Source organism: Tupaia chinensis, unplaced genomic scaffold, assembly GCF_000334495.1.
Source record: "Tupaia chinensis unplaced genomic scaffold, TupChi_1.0 Scaffold146584_1, whole genome shotgun sequence".
In the NCBI taxonomy this organism is placed as follows: Eukaryota; Metazoa; Chordata; class Mammalia; order Scandentia; family Tupaiidae; genus Tupaia; species Tupaia belangeri.
The window spans coordinates 117930-134742 of NW_006206439.1; the positions used below are offsets into that span (position 1 = coordinate 117930).

At 49.3% G+C, this 16813-nt stretch overlaps 1 protein-coding gene across 1 annotated transcript in view; it reads right to left on the minus strand.

Moving 5' to 3' along the window:
* Positions 1-7098: 7098 nt before the first annotated feature.
* Positions 7099-16813, minus strand: part of XYLB (xylulokinase) — a 41580-nt gene continuing 31865 nt past the window's right edge. The window contains exons 16-19 of the mRNA XM_014584349.2: positions 14454-14512; positions 12808-12895; positions 11035-11129; positions 7099-7558 (exon numbers count right to left, since the gene is read on the minus strand). Coding sequence (XP_014439835.2) covers positions 7481-7558; positions 11035-11129; positions 12808-12895; positions 14454-14512 — 320 coding nt within the window. The 3' untranslated portion in view covers positions 7099-7480. The remainder of the gene's footprint in view (positions 7559-11034; positions 11130-12807; positions 12896-14453; positions 14513-16813) is intronic.

A 16813-nucleotide genomic window follows, 5' to 3' on the forward strand; every position in this document is an offset into this window, starting at 1 on the left:
AGGCGGGACCTCGGGCCGCGTGGTCCGCGCCCCCCTCGGGGGCGGGGCCGGGAGCAACAACAACACGGAGGCCCCGCCCCTGCCCGCGCCCTCGCGGGGGACGCGCGTGCACCCCCAGGCGGGAGGGCGAGGCGGGGCGCGCGGGCAGGGGTGAGCGGGGTTAGGTCCTGCCCGCTTGGCCTAGGAACGCTGGCACCCTGTGGCCAGCGCACCTGGGATTCCTGCTTCGCGCCCAGGAGCCCGTGCTGCGACCCCGGGGTGCGTGGACAGTCCCCGGACTCTGGCCTGGATGCCTTGCCCCTCGGATTCCCAGCCTGTGCTGACCGTGGCAGTGAATCCATGGGAGAGTGGTCTCTTTATTGATGGGCGAATTAACTGGCAGAAGAAGGTGGACTTCTCTGAATTGACAAGTGGTCCCCCACTTGCGAACCCCAAGCCACCCACACTAAAGTTAGAAGGCCCGAGGAGCGATGGTTCAGGCCCATTCTAGAAAGGGAGGGAGCAGCGCCCCGCCGAGCAGCTGCGACTTCCTCCTTGCGGAGACAGCGCTCCACTTCGGAGCTCACCCTTCTCACCATGCAGCCAGATCTTGGGAGGGTCGCGATGGGGCTCCGAGCTGGAGGGAAAGCCCATTACAGGTCAGGGATGAGGCTGCGAAAGTCTCAGATGGGCGATTGGGTTCTGCTTTGCTTTGGAGCAGGGCAGGAGCACCTGTCAGAGTCCGTTCACTTAATTGAGCCTCAGTTTCCCCATGTGGAAAGTGACAAGGTTAGACTCTCAGGGCTTCCCAGTTTTCTGATGGTAGAAGCCTATTCAAATCTCGTGTAAAGATGTTTTCCACCACGTGCAACAGGCATGGCCGTGATTGACATTGAAATGAGGGTCAAGCGCCCCAGTCTCCAAAGCACCAGTAAAACCTCACGGACCACGGTAGGGGATCACTGCACAGGAAGATTTCTGGGTCTCTCAAGGCCCCTTCCAGTTCTGAAAAATCCTAGGTGGAAAGTGATGGTCCCTTCTTGCCACTTCTTCAGATAACCCATTACCCTTTGGGCAGAAGCCTTGAACACTATTGGAGCCAAACTAGAAGCAGTATTGTATGGGCCACCAGGCTGTGAATAAGGGATGCGGCACGCACAAGAGGCCACACAGGCAGTCCCTCCTGGGAAGGATCAGTCATTGTCTCCTTCTTACTGGAAGATACCTTCTGTAAGCCACGCCCCTAAAATTAGATTGGCTGATTCCTTTGGTCTACTCCAACCTAGCGCGGAAGGGCTCAGGTTGACCAGTTGCCCACACACCTGCGTCCTTCCTACCCTGCCTTTTCTGGGAACTCCAAGTCTGTAATATATCCAGCTGTCACCTTGACAATTCTGGCAGCCTACCTGGCATCTTGAACTTGACTTAGAAAAGAATTCCTCATTTCTCCATAAATTTACCCCTCTTCGAATTGTCCTTGTGGAAATCAATGGCATAAGCAACCACTGAGTTGCTCAAATCAAAACTTTGAGTCATTTTTAAGTTTCTTTTTAAATTGACATATCATAATTATACATGTTTATGGGGTATGGGGTGATATTTTGATGCATGTATACAATTTGTAATGATTAAACTGGGGAAACGAACATACCCCTCACCTAAAACATTCATCATTTCTTTGTGTTGGAAACATCCAACATCCAAAATTCTCTCTTCTAGCTACTGGGTTGTTGGAAAAGCCATGATGTGTTTTTTGTTTTTCTATGCAAAAATGCATCATGACTTTTCTGACAATGTATTATTTTGATACACAATAAATTAACTGTAGTCACCTTACTATGCTATTGAGCAGAACTTCTTCCTAACTAGCTTTGTATCCATTAACCAACTTCTCCCTATATTCCCCCTTCTCCTCCCCTTCTAACCACTAACCTACTCTCTATTTCTATGAGATCAACTGTTTTAATTTCCGCTATGAGAACATGCAGTATTTATCTTTCTGTGGCTGGCTGATTTCCCTTAATGGATTGGTCTTCAGACACATCAGTTTTTGCTTTTTCTTTTATTTATATTTATACATATATTTTTGGAGAGGTTTTTGCTATAGGGCACTTGTGCTCGCCACAAAGACAGAAAGAGACAGAGACAGAAAGCGAGAAATCACTCCCCAGGGGAGATGGCCACGCTGCAATCCCTTCTCCATTCTCTTGGGATCTTGGGCATGCATGCACATGCGCCCGGTGTGAGTTTAAGCCACCAGGTCCGGGACTCGAACTGCGGTCGATTACATGAGAGTCCAGTGACATAGTCATTACGCTAACTGCTGGTCCCTATTGTTACTATTTTTTAAGAGATATTTTTGCTAAAGGGCATGTGCGCTTGCTGGAGAGACAGAGAGACAGAAAACGAGAAATCACTCCCCAGGGGGGATGTCCATGCTGCAATCCCTTCTCCTTCATTCTCTTCTTGAGATCTTGGGCATACATGCACACATGCCTGGCATGAGTTTTAAGTCACCGGGTCCAGGACTCCAACAATGGTCAACTACAAGGGAGTCCAGCGACATAACCATTATGCCATCTGCTGACATAATGTTTTATTTTAATTCCCTGGTAGCTCAGAAACTCTCAATCCTTGGGGCTGGTAAGTGGCATGGTGGTTAAGGGTGCTGGACTCCCATGTGGCCTACCATGGTTCAAGTCCTGGACCTGGCAGCTTGCTTTCTCACTTTCTCTCTTACTCTTGTCTCTCTCTGGTCAAATTAAAGTGAAATAAATAAGTAAAGTTAAATAAAAACAATTCTTTTTTTAAAAAAAGAAAGAAACTCTTCATCCTTCACTTTCTGAGTGGCCCAGGCCCAAGTGACCGTTATTCTCTATGCCTATCTCAGTCTCCTCTCCCCCACGGTAATCACTATTAGGGATCCCTCTCTCAGATGAGAAGACTGATGCCAAAAGAGGAGAGTTGATGTGCCGGAGTTTGCAGATAACCAGAAGCAGAGCTGGGAGTTGAACCCTGGATTCCTGACTCTCTGTCCAAGGCTTGCTCTTCTAGCTCCCTGTGCAGGTGCAGTGGAGCCCCATTCCCTGAGCCCTGAGCGGATGAATTTCTTCACTGAGGCTCAGTGAGAGTCCTGACACTCCTTTACTCAGGCCCCTCCCAGCCCCTCTGGTCAGAACCCGCCTCCTGAGGCCTGCCCCACACTGACACCTGGTGGTCATATTTTAAAACACACTCACCCTCCAAGGTGTTGTCATAATGTGATCTTGCCCTGGGATGGCAGGGTGGAGAGTTGGGGGGAAGGGAATGAAAGGCTGGTTCCTAGGAGATTATGAGTCCGAGATGAGACTAAAGGGCCTGAGCCTCCTTCTATGTTTTCAGTACCAACCATAGCTGTGTCGCTGTGCATCTAGTTTTGTTTTTTTTTTTTCTCCTTGCATACATTGGATATTTGCAAACCTAATGCATTCCCTTTTTGCATTGGTTTCTAGGATACTCAGAGCCAATGTATAAATCGCAACTGGACAGAAGCAGGTAGCAGGAATTTGGAAGAAGAAGTCAACCTCTTGCTCTGTATTCCTTTCCTGAGCAACATTTTCCTGCCTCATGTGATGTGCAGGTGTCTGATTATGTTAAGGACGTCTTCAATCCACCTTAACTCCCCTCTTTTGGGAGGGGCAGGAGGGTCAAAGCAGGGTTATACACTGAGGAAGAGGTTACCTACCTTCTGCAATCCTCAATTTCCGCCCCTGTAAAGTGGACACAGGAATCTTTGCCTCGTAGGGTTTTGTGTGAGTCCACGGAGACGCTCAATTAATAGCGATGTCCATCACTCCATCTCCCAGGACGCTACTGCTGGCCTTGGGCAGGTCACGGTGTAAAGGGAACAAAAGCAGACCAACCTTGGTGGTACACCTCTCTGCAGTGTTGAAAGTCACAGGGCCAGTGTGGGTTTGATCCCCAAGTTGGCCTGAAAACAAGCTGAGCAGCTCGGGGCCTGGGGAAAGAGGCTTGCAGTGTGACAAGACCCCATTGAAAGTGATTCTCTCTCTCTCTCTCTCTTTCTCGTACACACACACAAACAGCACCAATCACATTGTTCCCAGCTCTGTAGACTCAATGCGTGTCCCTACTAGACCCTGGTCCCCAGGCTGTGAATAAGGGATGCGGCACGCACAAGAGGCCACACAGGCAGTCCCTCCTGGGAAGGATCAGTCATTGTCTCCTTCTTACTGGAAGATACCTTCTGTAAGCCACGCCCCTAAAATTAGATTGGCTGATTCCTTTGGTCTACTCCAACCTAGCGCGGAAGGGCTCAGGTTGACCAGTTGCCCACACACCTGCGTCCTTCCTACCCTGCCTTTTCTGGGAACTCCAAGTCTGTAATATATCCAGCTGTCACCTTGACAATTCTGGCAGCCTACCTGGCATCTTGAACTTGACTTAGAAAAGAATTCCTCATTTCTCCATAAATTTACCCCTCTTCGAATTGTCCTTGTGGAAATCAATGGCATAAGCAACCACTGAGTTGCTCAAATCAAAACTTTGAGTCATTTTTAAGTTTCTTTTTAAATTGACATATCATAATTATACATGTTTATGGGGAATGGGGTGATATTTTGATGCATGTATACAATTTGTAATGATTAAACTGGGGAAACGAACATACCCCTCACCTAAAACATTCATCATTTCTTTGTGTTGGAAACATCCAACATCCAAAATTCTCTCTTCTAGCTACTGGGTTGTTGGAAAAGCCATGATGTGTTTTTTGTTTTTCTATGCAAAAATGCATCATGACTTTTCTGACAATGTATTATTTTGATACACAATAAATTAACTGTAGTCACCTTACTATGCTATTGAGCAGAACTTCTTCCTAACTAGCTTTGTATCCATTAACCAACTTCTCCCTATATTCCCCCTTCTCCTCCCCTTCTCAACCTCTGATAACCACTAACCTACTCTCTATTTCTATGAGATCAACTGTTTTAATTTCCGCTATGAGAACATGCAGTATTTATCTTTCTGTGGCTGGCTGATTTCCCTTAATGGATTGGTCTTCAGACACATCAGTTTTTGCTTTTTCTTTTATTTATATTTATACATATATTTTTGGAGAGGTTTTTGCTATAGGGCACTTGTGCTCGCCACAAAGACAGAAAGAGACAGAGACAGAAAGCGAGAAATCACTCCCCAGGGGAGATGGCCACGCTTCAATCCCTTCTCCATTCTCTTGGGCTCTTGGGCATGCATGCACATGCGCCCGGTGTGAGTTTAAGCCACCAGGTCCGGGACTCGAACTGCGGTCGATTACATGAGAGTCCAGTGACATAGTCATTACGCTAACTGCTGGTCCCTATTGTTACTATTTTTTAAGAGATATTTTTGCTAAAGGGCATGTGCGCTTGCTGGAGAGACAGAGAGACAGAAAACGAGAAATCACTCCCCAGGGGGGATGTCCATGCTGCAATCCCTTCTCCTTCATTCTCTTCTTGAGATCTTGGGCATACATGCACACATGCCTGGCATGAGTTTTAAGTCACCGGGTCCAGGACTCCAACAATGGTCAACTACAAGGGAGTCCAGCGACATAACCATTATGCCATCTGCTGACATAATGTTTTATTTTAAAATTATGTTGGATTACAGTTTACTCTGTTTTATGGTCCACGAGAGTCCTTTTCAGTTGGCCAATAATGTAAACTTTCTTCAATAAGCGATGTTTATGTGGTAAGATGGGAGGTGCCTGTTTTCTTCTGAATCTTGGACTTGCGGTTGTATCTGATGGACTTTCATCTTTAGATTTTTGCTTCCTTTCCCCCTTGCATACACAAAGGCTCCAAGGGACCCCACTTTCTTTCAAGATGGCTTCTCTATCAGAAGCAATGCTCCTGGTCCCACTCATTTTCTGAGCCTCTTTCTTTTGATTTCCCACTAGCCACTGCTGTTTCACCATGTCTCAGGCCTTCTGTGGCATTTTGCCACTGTGGGTGAGACCACAAGTAGTTTGGTTTAACTAAAATGGCCCAAGGGAGAAGAAATCTGGAGGATTTTGCAGAAGTCAGACCACAGCAATCTTTCTATGGAGGCTTTTGCAATCATTTGAGCAGAAACAGAGAAGTATAAAGTAGAACAGGAAGGATGGAAAGGAATGAAAAAAGAACTCACCATCTGTAAAAATACAGAAAGAAAATGAAATGAGAATCACAACCTTTCAGCTCATGAACATACTACAAAATGCAAAAGAAATCCAGGGGGCTAGCAGGTAGCACGGTGGTTAAGGCATTAGATTCCCACATGGCTGGCCACGGTTCAAGTCCTGGACCTGGTGGCTTGAAAATTACACCAGATATGTGTGTGCATACCCCCAATCCTGAGAGAAGAATGGAGAAGGGATTGTGGCATGGCCATTTCCCTTGGGCGGGAGGGTGATTTCTCTCTCTCTCTCTCTCTCTCTCTCTCTCTGGTGAGCGCACATGCCCTATGGCAAAAATCTAAAAAGAAAAATAAAAAAAGAAATCTAGAATCTGGGAAATTCTTCTAGAGGAATGACACAATTTTTTGGCAAGTGGCTGACAAGAAGAGAGGGAGGCTCTCAATGGTACCAACTGGGAGATGGTCTCCCCAGTGATCTGGCAAACCCAGGAGGCAGGCGGCCTGTGGGCAGGGCTAGAGGGAGGGCACAGGCGGCGGGTCCACCATGCCTGTCAGGTGAGTTTTAGTGGGCGTCACTGAGGTACATCAGGGGGTGGAAAAAGGGAGGACAGGAAGTACAGGAAGACATGACAGATACTAAAAGGACAGAGGGTGAGAACAAGAAGGAGCGGATGAGTATGAGGCAGACAGGAAAGACCACTGGAAGGGCGCCTCGTTAGTTGAAATGAAGAAAACAGAAATAGCTGGAGGGCCAAGGGGTGGGGAAGCAGCGGTTGGGGTGGTAGCTGGGTTGGGAGAGAGGATGGATGGTGAGGTCAAGGTACGAGGGACGGTGGCTGTGGGTCAGGGCTTGGGGAGGAACAGTCAGGGTCAGGGTTGGAGAAAGATACGCTGGGGTCAAGGGGCGGGGAGGGCTTCATTTCTGCTGACTTAGGTCCCTGGGTCAGCTTTACTTCTGCCTTTGAAAGAGGGAAAAGTCCCCATTTTTATTGGATGTGTGTCATATTTCATGTTATTCCATGTTCTAGGATAATGCAGGAAGAGGGATGGTTTCTTGCCTTGAGGCACAAGAGCACAGGGGCACGGGCAGCCCATCTCTCTTCAGGAGGATGTGCTAGGGCTAGCTTCAGGAGGGTGTGCTGGGGCCAGCTTCAGGAGGGTGTGCTGAGGCCAGCTTCAGGAGGTGCTGGACAGAGCTGGAGCACTTCCAGGAGGGGCACGAATAGGTAGCATGGTAGCTGGTCCCAGGGAAGAGGATTCCCGCTCTCCAGGGCCACGTCTCCAAGTGAGATTCACGAGTCAGAGCAGGAAGAGGCGACAGGAGTGCTTTGGCCTGTGGAATTCACTCTGGAGGCCGCAGGGTCCGAGACAAGATTCTCTGCTCAAGTTTGGCGTACCGGAGGAGGAGGGTTTCATAGACCTGGATGGGTAGAAGAGTAGTTTAGGAGGAGATGCTTCTTACACCTGGTTGTAACCTGCAATTTAAAAAATTTATATCCTGGGATCAACAGATGGTGTAATGGTTATGTCACTGGACTCCCATGTAGTCGACCACAATTTGAGTCTCGGACCCAGCAGCTTAAAATTCACACTGGGCACATGTGTGAGCATGCCCAAATTTCTCAGAGGAGAATGGAAGATGGCATTGTGGCGTGGCCAGCCCCCTTAAAGGGTGATTTCTCACTTTCTGTCTCTCTGTCTCTTTGGCAAGTGCATATACCCTAAAGCAAAAACCTATCTAGGGGACCAACAGTTGGCATAATGGCTATGTCACTGGACTCCCACGTAGTTGACTGCAGTTTGAGTCCTGGACCCGGGGCTTAAACTTACGCTGGGCATGAGTGAGTGCATGTATGCCCAAGATCCCAAGAGGAGAATGGAGGAGAAGAGATTGCAGTGTGGCCATTCTCCCAGGGGTGATTTCTCACTTTCTGTCTCTCTGTCTCTCACTGAATTTCTGGCAAGCGCATGTGCCCTATAGCAAAAACCTCTCCAAAAAAAAAAAAAAAAGAGAGAAAGATTGATGAGGACACATATCCTTTAGCAAATTAAAAATAAATAAATATAAAAAAGGGCAGGCAGGACAGATGCTGTTCCCACTTCACAGATGAAGAAACAGAGGTGTAGGGATGAGGAGAGCTGTCCAAAGTCACATGAAGGTCACGCAGTGAAGGAGAGGCAGAAAAAGAATAAGAACTCGAATGCCCTTTATGTCAACACCAAATCTTTATTTTATTTTATTTTATTTTATTTTATTTATTTATTTTTGGAGAGGTTTTTGCTATAGAGCGTGTATGCTCTCCAGACAGAGAGAGAGAGAAAGAGAGTCAGAAAGCAAGAAATCACCCCCCCGGGGGGATGGCCACGCCGCAATCCCTTCTCCTCCATTCTCCTCTGGAGATCTTGGGCACACACGCACATGCCTGATGCGAGTTTAAGCCACCGGGTCCGGGACTCGAACCACGGTCGACTATATGGAAGTCCAGCAACATAGCCATTACACCAACTGTTGGTCCCTCAAGGTCGAATCTTCCTACTGCACTCATCAAGCTCCCCAACAGAAGGGCATGCAGCAGAAAACCACAGAGGCGGGGCACATCTGTGTGTGGTTTATCTGGTCACCTGGGAAAGCATGAGCTCCTGCTTTCGAGGTACATGGATGATAGTTCTCCACGGCATTTCTACATGTCTGGGACAGGTTGGGTTTGGTGCTACCTTTACAAGGCTGTCTGTAAAGGATTGAGACATAGGTAGTGTCTCTCTTTGGGGCAGAGGGAAAGTTTGTTTGCTACAGAGAGAATAAAGATAATGTCTTCTGGGACCAGCAGTTAGCGTAATGGCTATGTTGCTGGACTCCCATGTAGTCGACTGCGGTTCAAGTCCCGGACCCGGTGGCTTAAACTCAACGCCAGGTATGTGTGCTTGCGTGCCCAAGATCCCGAGAGGAGAATGGAGGAGAAGGGATTGCGGCGTGGCCATCCCCCCTGGGGGTGATTTCTTGCTTTCTCTCTCTCTGTGTCTCTCTGCCTTTCTGGCGAGTGCACGCGCCTTATAGCAAAAACCTCTCCAAAAAAAAAAAAAATAGATAATATCTTCTGTTGGGGAAAGGTTGGGCGGGTTGGCTTGCCATCCCTTTATAAGGCTGCTGTTTTCCTAAGCTCAGGATACCCTGCTTGTGACGCAGACATCAAGCACACGGTAACCTCCTGGGGCCACTTTACCCCACCCTGTGGAACATGGGCACCCAGGGAAACTGAGGCAGGCACAAAGCTCAGGGTGCCTGCTGTCCCTCGCCTGGGAGTCACATGTGTTTTGCCTCTATCTAGGAACTGTGGCAGGCTCAGTGGTTAGCATGCAAGTCATGTAAATCTCAGACCTTTCACAGCGTTCTTGTAAGATGCACCCAGGGCTGGCCTGTGGCCTAGCGTTAAGGGAGCCAGGTCTCACACGGCAGACCACGGTTCGAGTCTTGGCCCCGGTAACCTGAAAAAAATGCTTGGTCAATGTGAACACCTGCCCCAAATCCTGACAGCATGGAGAAGGGATTTGGCATGACCACATTTCATCGCTTTCTCCCTCTCCTCTCCCTACCTCTGTCTCTCTTTGGGAAATACGTATGCCCTTTGGCAATAAAGAAAAAATGAAACAAAGCACCCAATCCTTGTCCTAGGCTCCCAGAGCCTTCTGCAAAGTCGTACACTGGGGTGGTGGATTCACCTTCAAGAATGAAGAACTTGGGGACCAGCAGGTAGCATGGTGGTTAAGGTGCTGGACACTCTCATATGACAGACCATGGTTCGAGTCCTGGACCTGGTGGCTTGCTTTCTCACTTCCCTTCTCTCTTTCTCTCTGTGTGTCTCTTTTGGTCAAATTAAAAATAAATCAATGAATAAATAAAATTAAATAAATAATTCTTTAAAAAAAAATGAAGAACTTATTTTCCCAGATGCAGTATATGTGCTGCTTCCTCTGGAGAACCGACTCTCCATCTCTGGCCTAGAGAGGTCCCTCTGCAGGACTCTCAGCCCAAAGGGGAAAACTAACACTATAGGTCATCACAGATTCAGAGCTTCCCATGGACCAGCTAAGGACTCTGTGAGGTCACGCTAGCTTGCCGTCTCCCCTGACAATCCTGCCTCCACTGTGTGGGTCCCAAAACCACCCCCAGTTAACCTCCCACATCTCAGCTGACATCTCAGGCCCTGCAACAAGTGGGTCTGCCTTCCCAGGGATTTCCTGGCCTGGGTAACGACACAGCTTCTGTGGCTCCAGACTGGAGGTTTGAATGCTAGAAACTTGGGCTGGCCTGCACTTTTAAAATATTTATTTATTTAGGAGAGGTTTTTGCTACAGGGCGTGTGTGCTTGCCAGAAAGACAGACACAGAGAGGCAAAAAGTGAGAAATCAGCCCCGAGGAGAGATGGCCATACCACAATCCTTTCCCCTCCATTCTCCTCTTGGGATCTTGGACACGCATGCACATGCAACTGGTGTGAATTTAGGCTACCGGGTCCGGGACGCGAACCGCGGTCGACTATATGGGAGTTCAGAGACATGGCCATTACACTAATTGTAAGTCCCAGTAACAGAGTCTTTCAATGGCTTCTGTGGCTCAGCGACGTGGAAGGACCCACCCTATGGCATGCAAAGCCATGAAGACACACCCAGCAATGCATCTGACCCCAGGCTGTAACATCGGCCAAATCTGAGTTCCAGCTGACAACCAGGCTTCTTTTACTTCTTATTTTTGATCATTTCAAAAAGTATGATTTCCCCTTTAGTTAAGCACCACAAGCTTTACTGCAGCTGACAAAGAAAACCTTACCTTTCTGGACAAAAGAATCTAGCTGGCTTTCAGAATGCAAACACCATGACCGAATTCTGATGGTCCCTCACCTGAGACGCTCCTGGGGCTGGGGTAGCAGCTAGCCTCGGATTTGGGGCTAACTTCACAACCTCGGAAAAGGGCAGCTCTCTTCCACCCGCAAGGCCTAGAAGGGAAAGGTCATTTCGTATCAGCGCACATCCCAATGAAGACGTCAGCCATACACAGCATGGAGCTCACTGGCGATATACTGTCTACAGCTGGTCTATGGGGACTGGACGACTGGCGAGCGCTCACGCCCCATAGCAAAAATCTCTCCCCAAAAAAAGAAAGTTTAGGGGCCAGCAGGTGGCGTGGGGGTTAAGGAGCTGGACTTCCCCATGGCCAACCACGGTTCGAGTCTTGGATAGAGGCTTGCTTTCTCATTTTCTCTCTCTCTCTTTCTCTTCTTCTTTCTCTGTCTGGTCAAATGAAAACATACTGGTAATATGCGACCAGCAGAGGGCATAATGGTTACATCACTGGACCCATGTAGTAGACTGTGGTTCGAGTCCTGGACCCAGTGGCTTAAAACTCACGCCAGACATCATGTGTATGCGTGTGTGTACCCAAGAGCCCTATAGCAAATATCTCTCGTAAATAAATAACATTAATAATGTAAAAAAAAGAAGGAAAGTTTAGAACAGGGCTGGGTGGCCTGGCAGTGCACTGGTTAAGCCCTCTATGTCAGGGAGCTGGATCCCACACACGTGTCCGCACACGACAGGATAGAGAAATGGTGGGAAGGGACTGGCATGACTATGCCCCCCCGGCAGGTGGTCTTCTTTCTCTCCCCATGTCTCTGTCTCTCTGATGAGTGCACACACCTCTGGCACTAAGAAAAGAAAGTTAAGAGTAAACACACAGAGAATGGAACCACTCAGGGGCAGGGATACATGAGGACTGCTGGAGCTCCCTGGGCAGGCTGAGGACATGGCCTGTTACACTAACTTGTCCGAGAAGGGGACAGGTGCCCGAAGGGAGGTGCCGGGAGGAAGATGTACTTGTGGGCGTGTGCTGCTCCCCTCAAAGCTGGGCTAGAGGGGGAAGCTTCCTGTAACAGGATAATTCTGTTTCAGCCTCCAGAGCAAGTGGCCTCCGCGGAGCTGTCCAGGGTCCTGGACTGCTCCGGTCTGAAGGCTTCCCCTTTATTTCAATTTCCTGCTCTTGCTGAAAAGACAACTGCAGAGCAGGCCCTGCAGCCTGGTCTCTCTGGGAGCCAGATCCCATCTGGGCAACTATGGTTTGAATCCTGGCCCCAGCAGCTTGAAAAACACGCTGGGCACGTGTGTGTGTGTGCTCCAGACCCAGATAAGATGGAGAAATGGAGGAGGAGGGATTGTGGTGTGAACATACTCCACTGGGAGGGGGGGGATTTTCTCCCTCTCCCTTCATCTCTCGGTCTCTTTCTCTCTGACAAGTGCCTGTACCCTCTGGCAATTAATAAGCAAAAGTGAAAAGACAGGTCTGGACTTCATCCACCTCTTCTGCCCAGGAGCCGTTCGTCCCCACACCACGGGTCCTCAGCATGTCCTGTGCCCTCTGTCTGTGTGCTGAGCTGGATGCTGGCCCGGCCACATGCAGTGAGGACCTTGCCCACTTCCCTCACTTCAACCAGCACATAAAGGAGCACAGGGCATGTCGCTATTTTTCTTGCCTGCTGCGAGGAGGAAGACAAAGCTAAGGCCTCCGAGATTCCGCTGTCCCCCAAGACTAGGAATAACCCACTCTGCCCTTTCCACCCTCCTCAGCCTGACGGTGCCTCAGCCACTTCTGCAGACAGCTGTCCCCGTCCTCGGACTCACCGTGGAACGCGCGGTACGCAGAGCCCACGCAGGCAGAGTTGGCCGTGTCTGTGACGTACACCGGGGCACCAAACACGTCCGCGAGCACCTGGAAAGGACAGTGCTGCCTGTGTGACGCCTCCCCCGAAGGCAGACATGTGACATGTGGGAATGCGTGCTTCAGGCACTCCTTCCTGACGTGTCTTCCGGTCCCTCCCCTCCCACCCCTACTGCTTAAAATAGAGTCAGGATGACCTGGGGGGGGGGGGCGGGCCCTGCCGGCTGGCCTGGACGGCGAGCCCTGCAGGCTGGCCTGGACTTTTTAACCATTTTATCAAAGACAAGGCCGAAGATTCAGGGAATATACTGAGTAGACAGGGAGAGAGGGGCAGGTGCCCCCAAGGGGGTCTGCACGCTGACTCCACCTCCAGCGTCAGTTAGCTCCGACCACGGGCATGCACGTGCCTGACCTGTTCAGGGAGGTGTCAGGACACAAAGCCAGGACTTTCTTGGCCCGTGTGGGTTCAGCTGTGTCACCACTGTGCCACAACCAAGAGCTGACCCAGAGCTGGGGTCAGCTGAGTATCAGAGAAAATTAACAAGACCAAACAAACCCACACGAACAAGAGAGTGTTTTATGGGGATAAAGTTTTGTGTTTTTTTGTTTTTTTGGTTTTTTTGAGAGGTTTTTGCTATAGGGCAGGTACGCTTGCTAGAAAGACAGAGAGAGACAGAGACAGAAAGCGAGAAATCACCCACCAGGGGGGATGGCCACACTGCACTCCGGCCACACTGCAATCCCTTCTCCTCCATTCTCCTCTCAGGATCTTGGGTACACACGCACACGTGCCCAGCGTAAGTTTTAAGCCACCAGGTCCGGGACACAAACCGCGGCCAACTACATGGGAGTCCAGCGACATAGCCATTACATTAACTGCTGGTCCCTAAAGTTTATTTTTTAAAGTAATTATTTATTTAATTTTATTCATTCATTCATTTATTTTAATTTGACCAGACACACACACACACACACACACACACACACACAGAGGGAAAGCAAGTCACCAGGTCCAGGACTAGAACCACAGTCAGCCATTTGGGAGTGTCCAGCGCCCTAACCACCACGCCACCTGCTGGTCCTGGGCATAAAGTTTTCCATTTAGGTACAAAAATAAATTGCCTAGACTTAGAATGGAGGACCTGTGCTAAAAGGAGTCCACGTGGGAAAGACAAGGGAGGTCCCAGCTGTCGGAGAAATTGTAGCAGATGCTGTTGACGGCCCACCTGGAAGGGGACCTTGCAGGACCTGCGTGCCCCACCCCAGCACCTGGGAGTGTTGGCTGTGATGGCTCACGGCACTCCCTCCTTGGGAGAACCGACCTCGGCCAGCAAGAGGCTGCTTCTCACGGGAGGTTATTTCTCCACAGAAGGCTGGCCACGGGACCAGCACTGTCCACATGACTACAGAGCCCAGCACTGCCATTAGCGTTCGCAGAATCTCCTCACGGAGTGAACTGTATGCCGACGGAGCTGGCATCTCGGGCACTGTGAACTGTGAGCCCCCAGCCCCACAGGTGCGGAGTGGAGGAAGTCCTTCCAGGTACGTCTCTGGCTCTTAGACCTGGCAGACAGCAGAGGCCACCACTCAGGGCCTCTCCTGCACGTACCTGTAAGATGTCTCTGTTGTGAGATGCCCCTCCAGTGGCCAAGATCTTGGTCTTTGGCACTGTAAGAGAAAAGGGAGAAATGAAATGTGAGCGCTGACACTGACCCCTTCCCTTTGCCCTCACTTGTCCTCAAGGCCTGGGAAGAGTTGGGGCAGTTAACAAGCAGTATGGTCAGGGCTGCATGTGAGTACACAAGTGCAGCAGGACCAAGAGAGGCTCGGGGAGGGGCACAGAGCCAGCCCAGGTAAGGGGAGCAGACGGGCCCTCATGGGGCCAGCACATCAGGTGGCTGCAATCCAGACTCAGGACAATCCACTTCCTCATGGTTAGGGTAAGAGAGACACAAATAAGAAAAGGAAGAAAGCCAGGAAGGATCCCAGGGTGCTGGACCGGAAGTGGAGTGTACAGGCTGAACTTGTGCTTGAACACAGAGACAGGGAGACAGGCAGACTACACAGAGAGGGAAATGTGTGTACAGACACAGACTTCCAGATATGCCTGACAAGGACTTCTATGATGCCTGACCATTCCCTAGCGAAGCCCACTGAGAGGAGCAGAGAACGGTATCATCCTAGTGGCAGTAACCATCTAGACAGGATGTCTATACACCTCTCTCCACTCCAAGGGGCCAGGACTCCTTAGATAAATGGAAGAGCTGATCCCAGAAAAAAAAAAACAAACCAAGACTCCCACATGAACGACCACGGTTTGAGTCTTGGAGCTGGCAGCTTGAAACTCACGCCAGGCACGTGTGCATGTGTGCCCAAAATCCCAAGAGGCGAATGGAGGAGAAGGGACTGTGGTTTAGCCATCCACCTGGGATGGGTGGGGGTGTTGATATCTCAGTTTCTCAAGTCTCTGCCTCTCTCTGTGTCTCTGGTAGTGAATGTACCAAAAATCTCTCAAAAAAAAGAAAAGAAGAAGAAGAAGAGGAGGAGGAGGAAAAGGAAGAAGAGAAGGAGGAGGAGGAAGAGGAAGAAGAAGAAGCTGCCAGTCTGGAGCCAGAATGGTGTTCAGACCCAGCTTTTCAGCCTTCAGCAAGTTAACTTAACCACTGAGACCTGTTTTCCTACTTGGTGAAGTGGGAGTAGAAATATTAATACTACCGCAGAGGTACTGCTGTTAAGGCTGAAGTGCTGAGAAGCCAGGTGGTGCACATAGTAGGTGTTTTAACAAAAGCTGACAGCATTTAGTCTCATGTCAGAGAGAGAGAGAGAGAGTAAGCATCCCCCAATGGGGCATGGTCTTGCCACAATCCCTTTTCCTCCATTTCTAGATCCTGCACCCACATGTGTCTAGTGTGTTTTTCAAGCCACCAGGGCCAGGATTTGAACCACGGTCAGCCATGTGGGATCCAGCTCCCTTTAACCACTGTGCTAACAGGCCAACCTATGTTCATTTTTTTAAAAATATTGTTTTATTTAATTTTTAAAATTATTTAACTTTATTTATTTACTTATTTCATTTGACCAGAGAGGAGCAAAGAGAGAGCGTGGCAGGGGGGAAAAGTGAGAAAGCAAACCACCAGATCCAGGACTCAAACCATGGTCAGCCAAGTGGGAGTTCAGCACCTCCACCACCACACCACCTGCTGGCCCCAGAATTTCTAATTTTATATTTTATTAATTATTAGTATTTAATTTGCTATGGGGCACGTGCACTCACACCAGAGAGAGAAAGTGAGAAAGTAAGTCACCAGGTCTGGTTCTTGAATCACAGTTGGCCATGTGGGTGTTCAGTGCCTTAACCATCATGCAACCTGCTGGCCCCCCATGTTCATTTTTTAAAAAGTTTATTTCATATTCATTTCTTTTAAAAAATGTATTTATTTAAATTTGACCAGAAAGGAACAGAATGAGAGAGAGAGAAAGGGAAAATGAGAAAGCAAGTCACTACGTCTGGGACTCAAACCGTGGTTGGCTAGGTGGGAATCCAGCACCCTTAACTACTATTCATTTCTACTATGAGTAAGAGACAGACAGACGGACAACATCCCCACCAGGGGCGTGATGTCACAATCCATCCCCAGCCTTATCCAGCCCAAGTCATGGGACACATGTCCAGGGAGGTCTCATGCAGACCTGGAACCTCCCACGTGGGTCAGTGCTGCAGAGCATTGTGCTTGACCAGTACACGGCCTTCTGCTCACATCCATAAAGCACATTCATGTAAATAATCTTGTTTGAGCGACCAGCAGTTGACGTAATGGCTATGTCACTGGACTCCCATGTAGTTGACCGCAGTTCGAGTCCTGGACCTGGTGGCTTAAACTCATGCCAGGCATGTATGCGTGCATGCCCAAGATCCCAAGAGGAGGATGGAGGAGAAGGGATTGCGGCATGGCCATTCCCCCGGGGGGT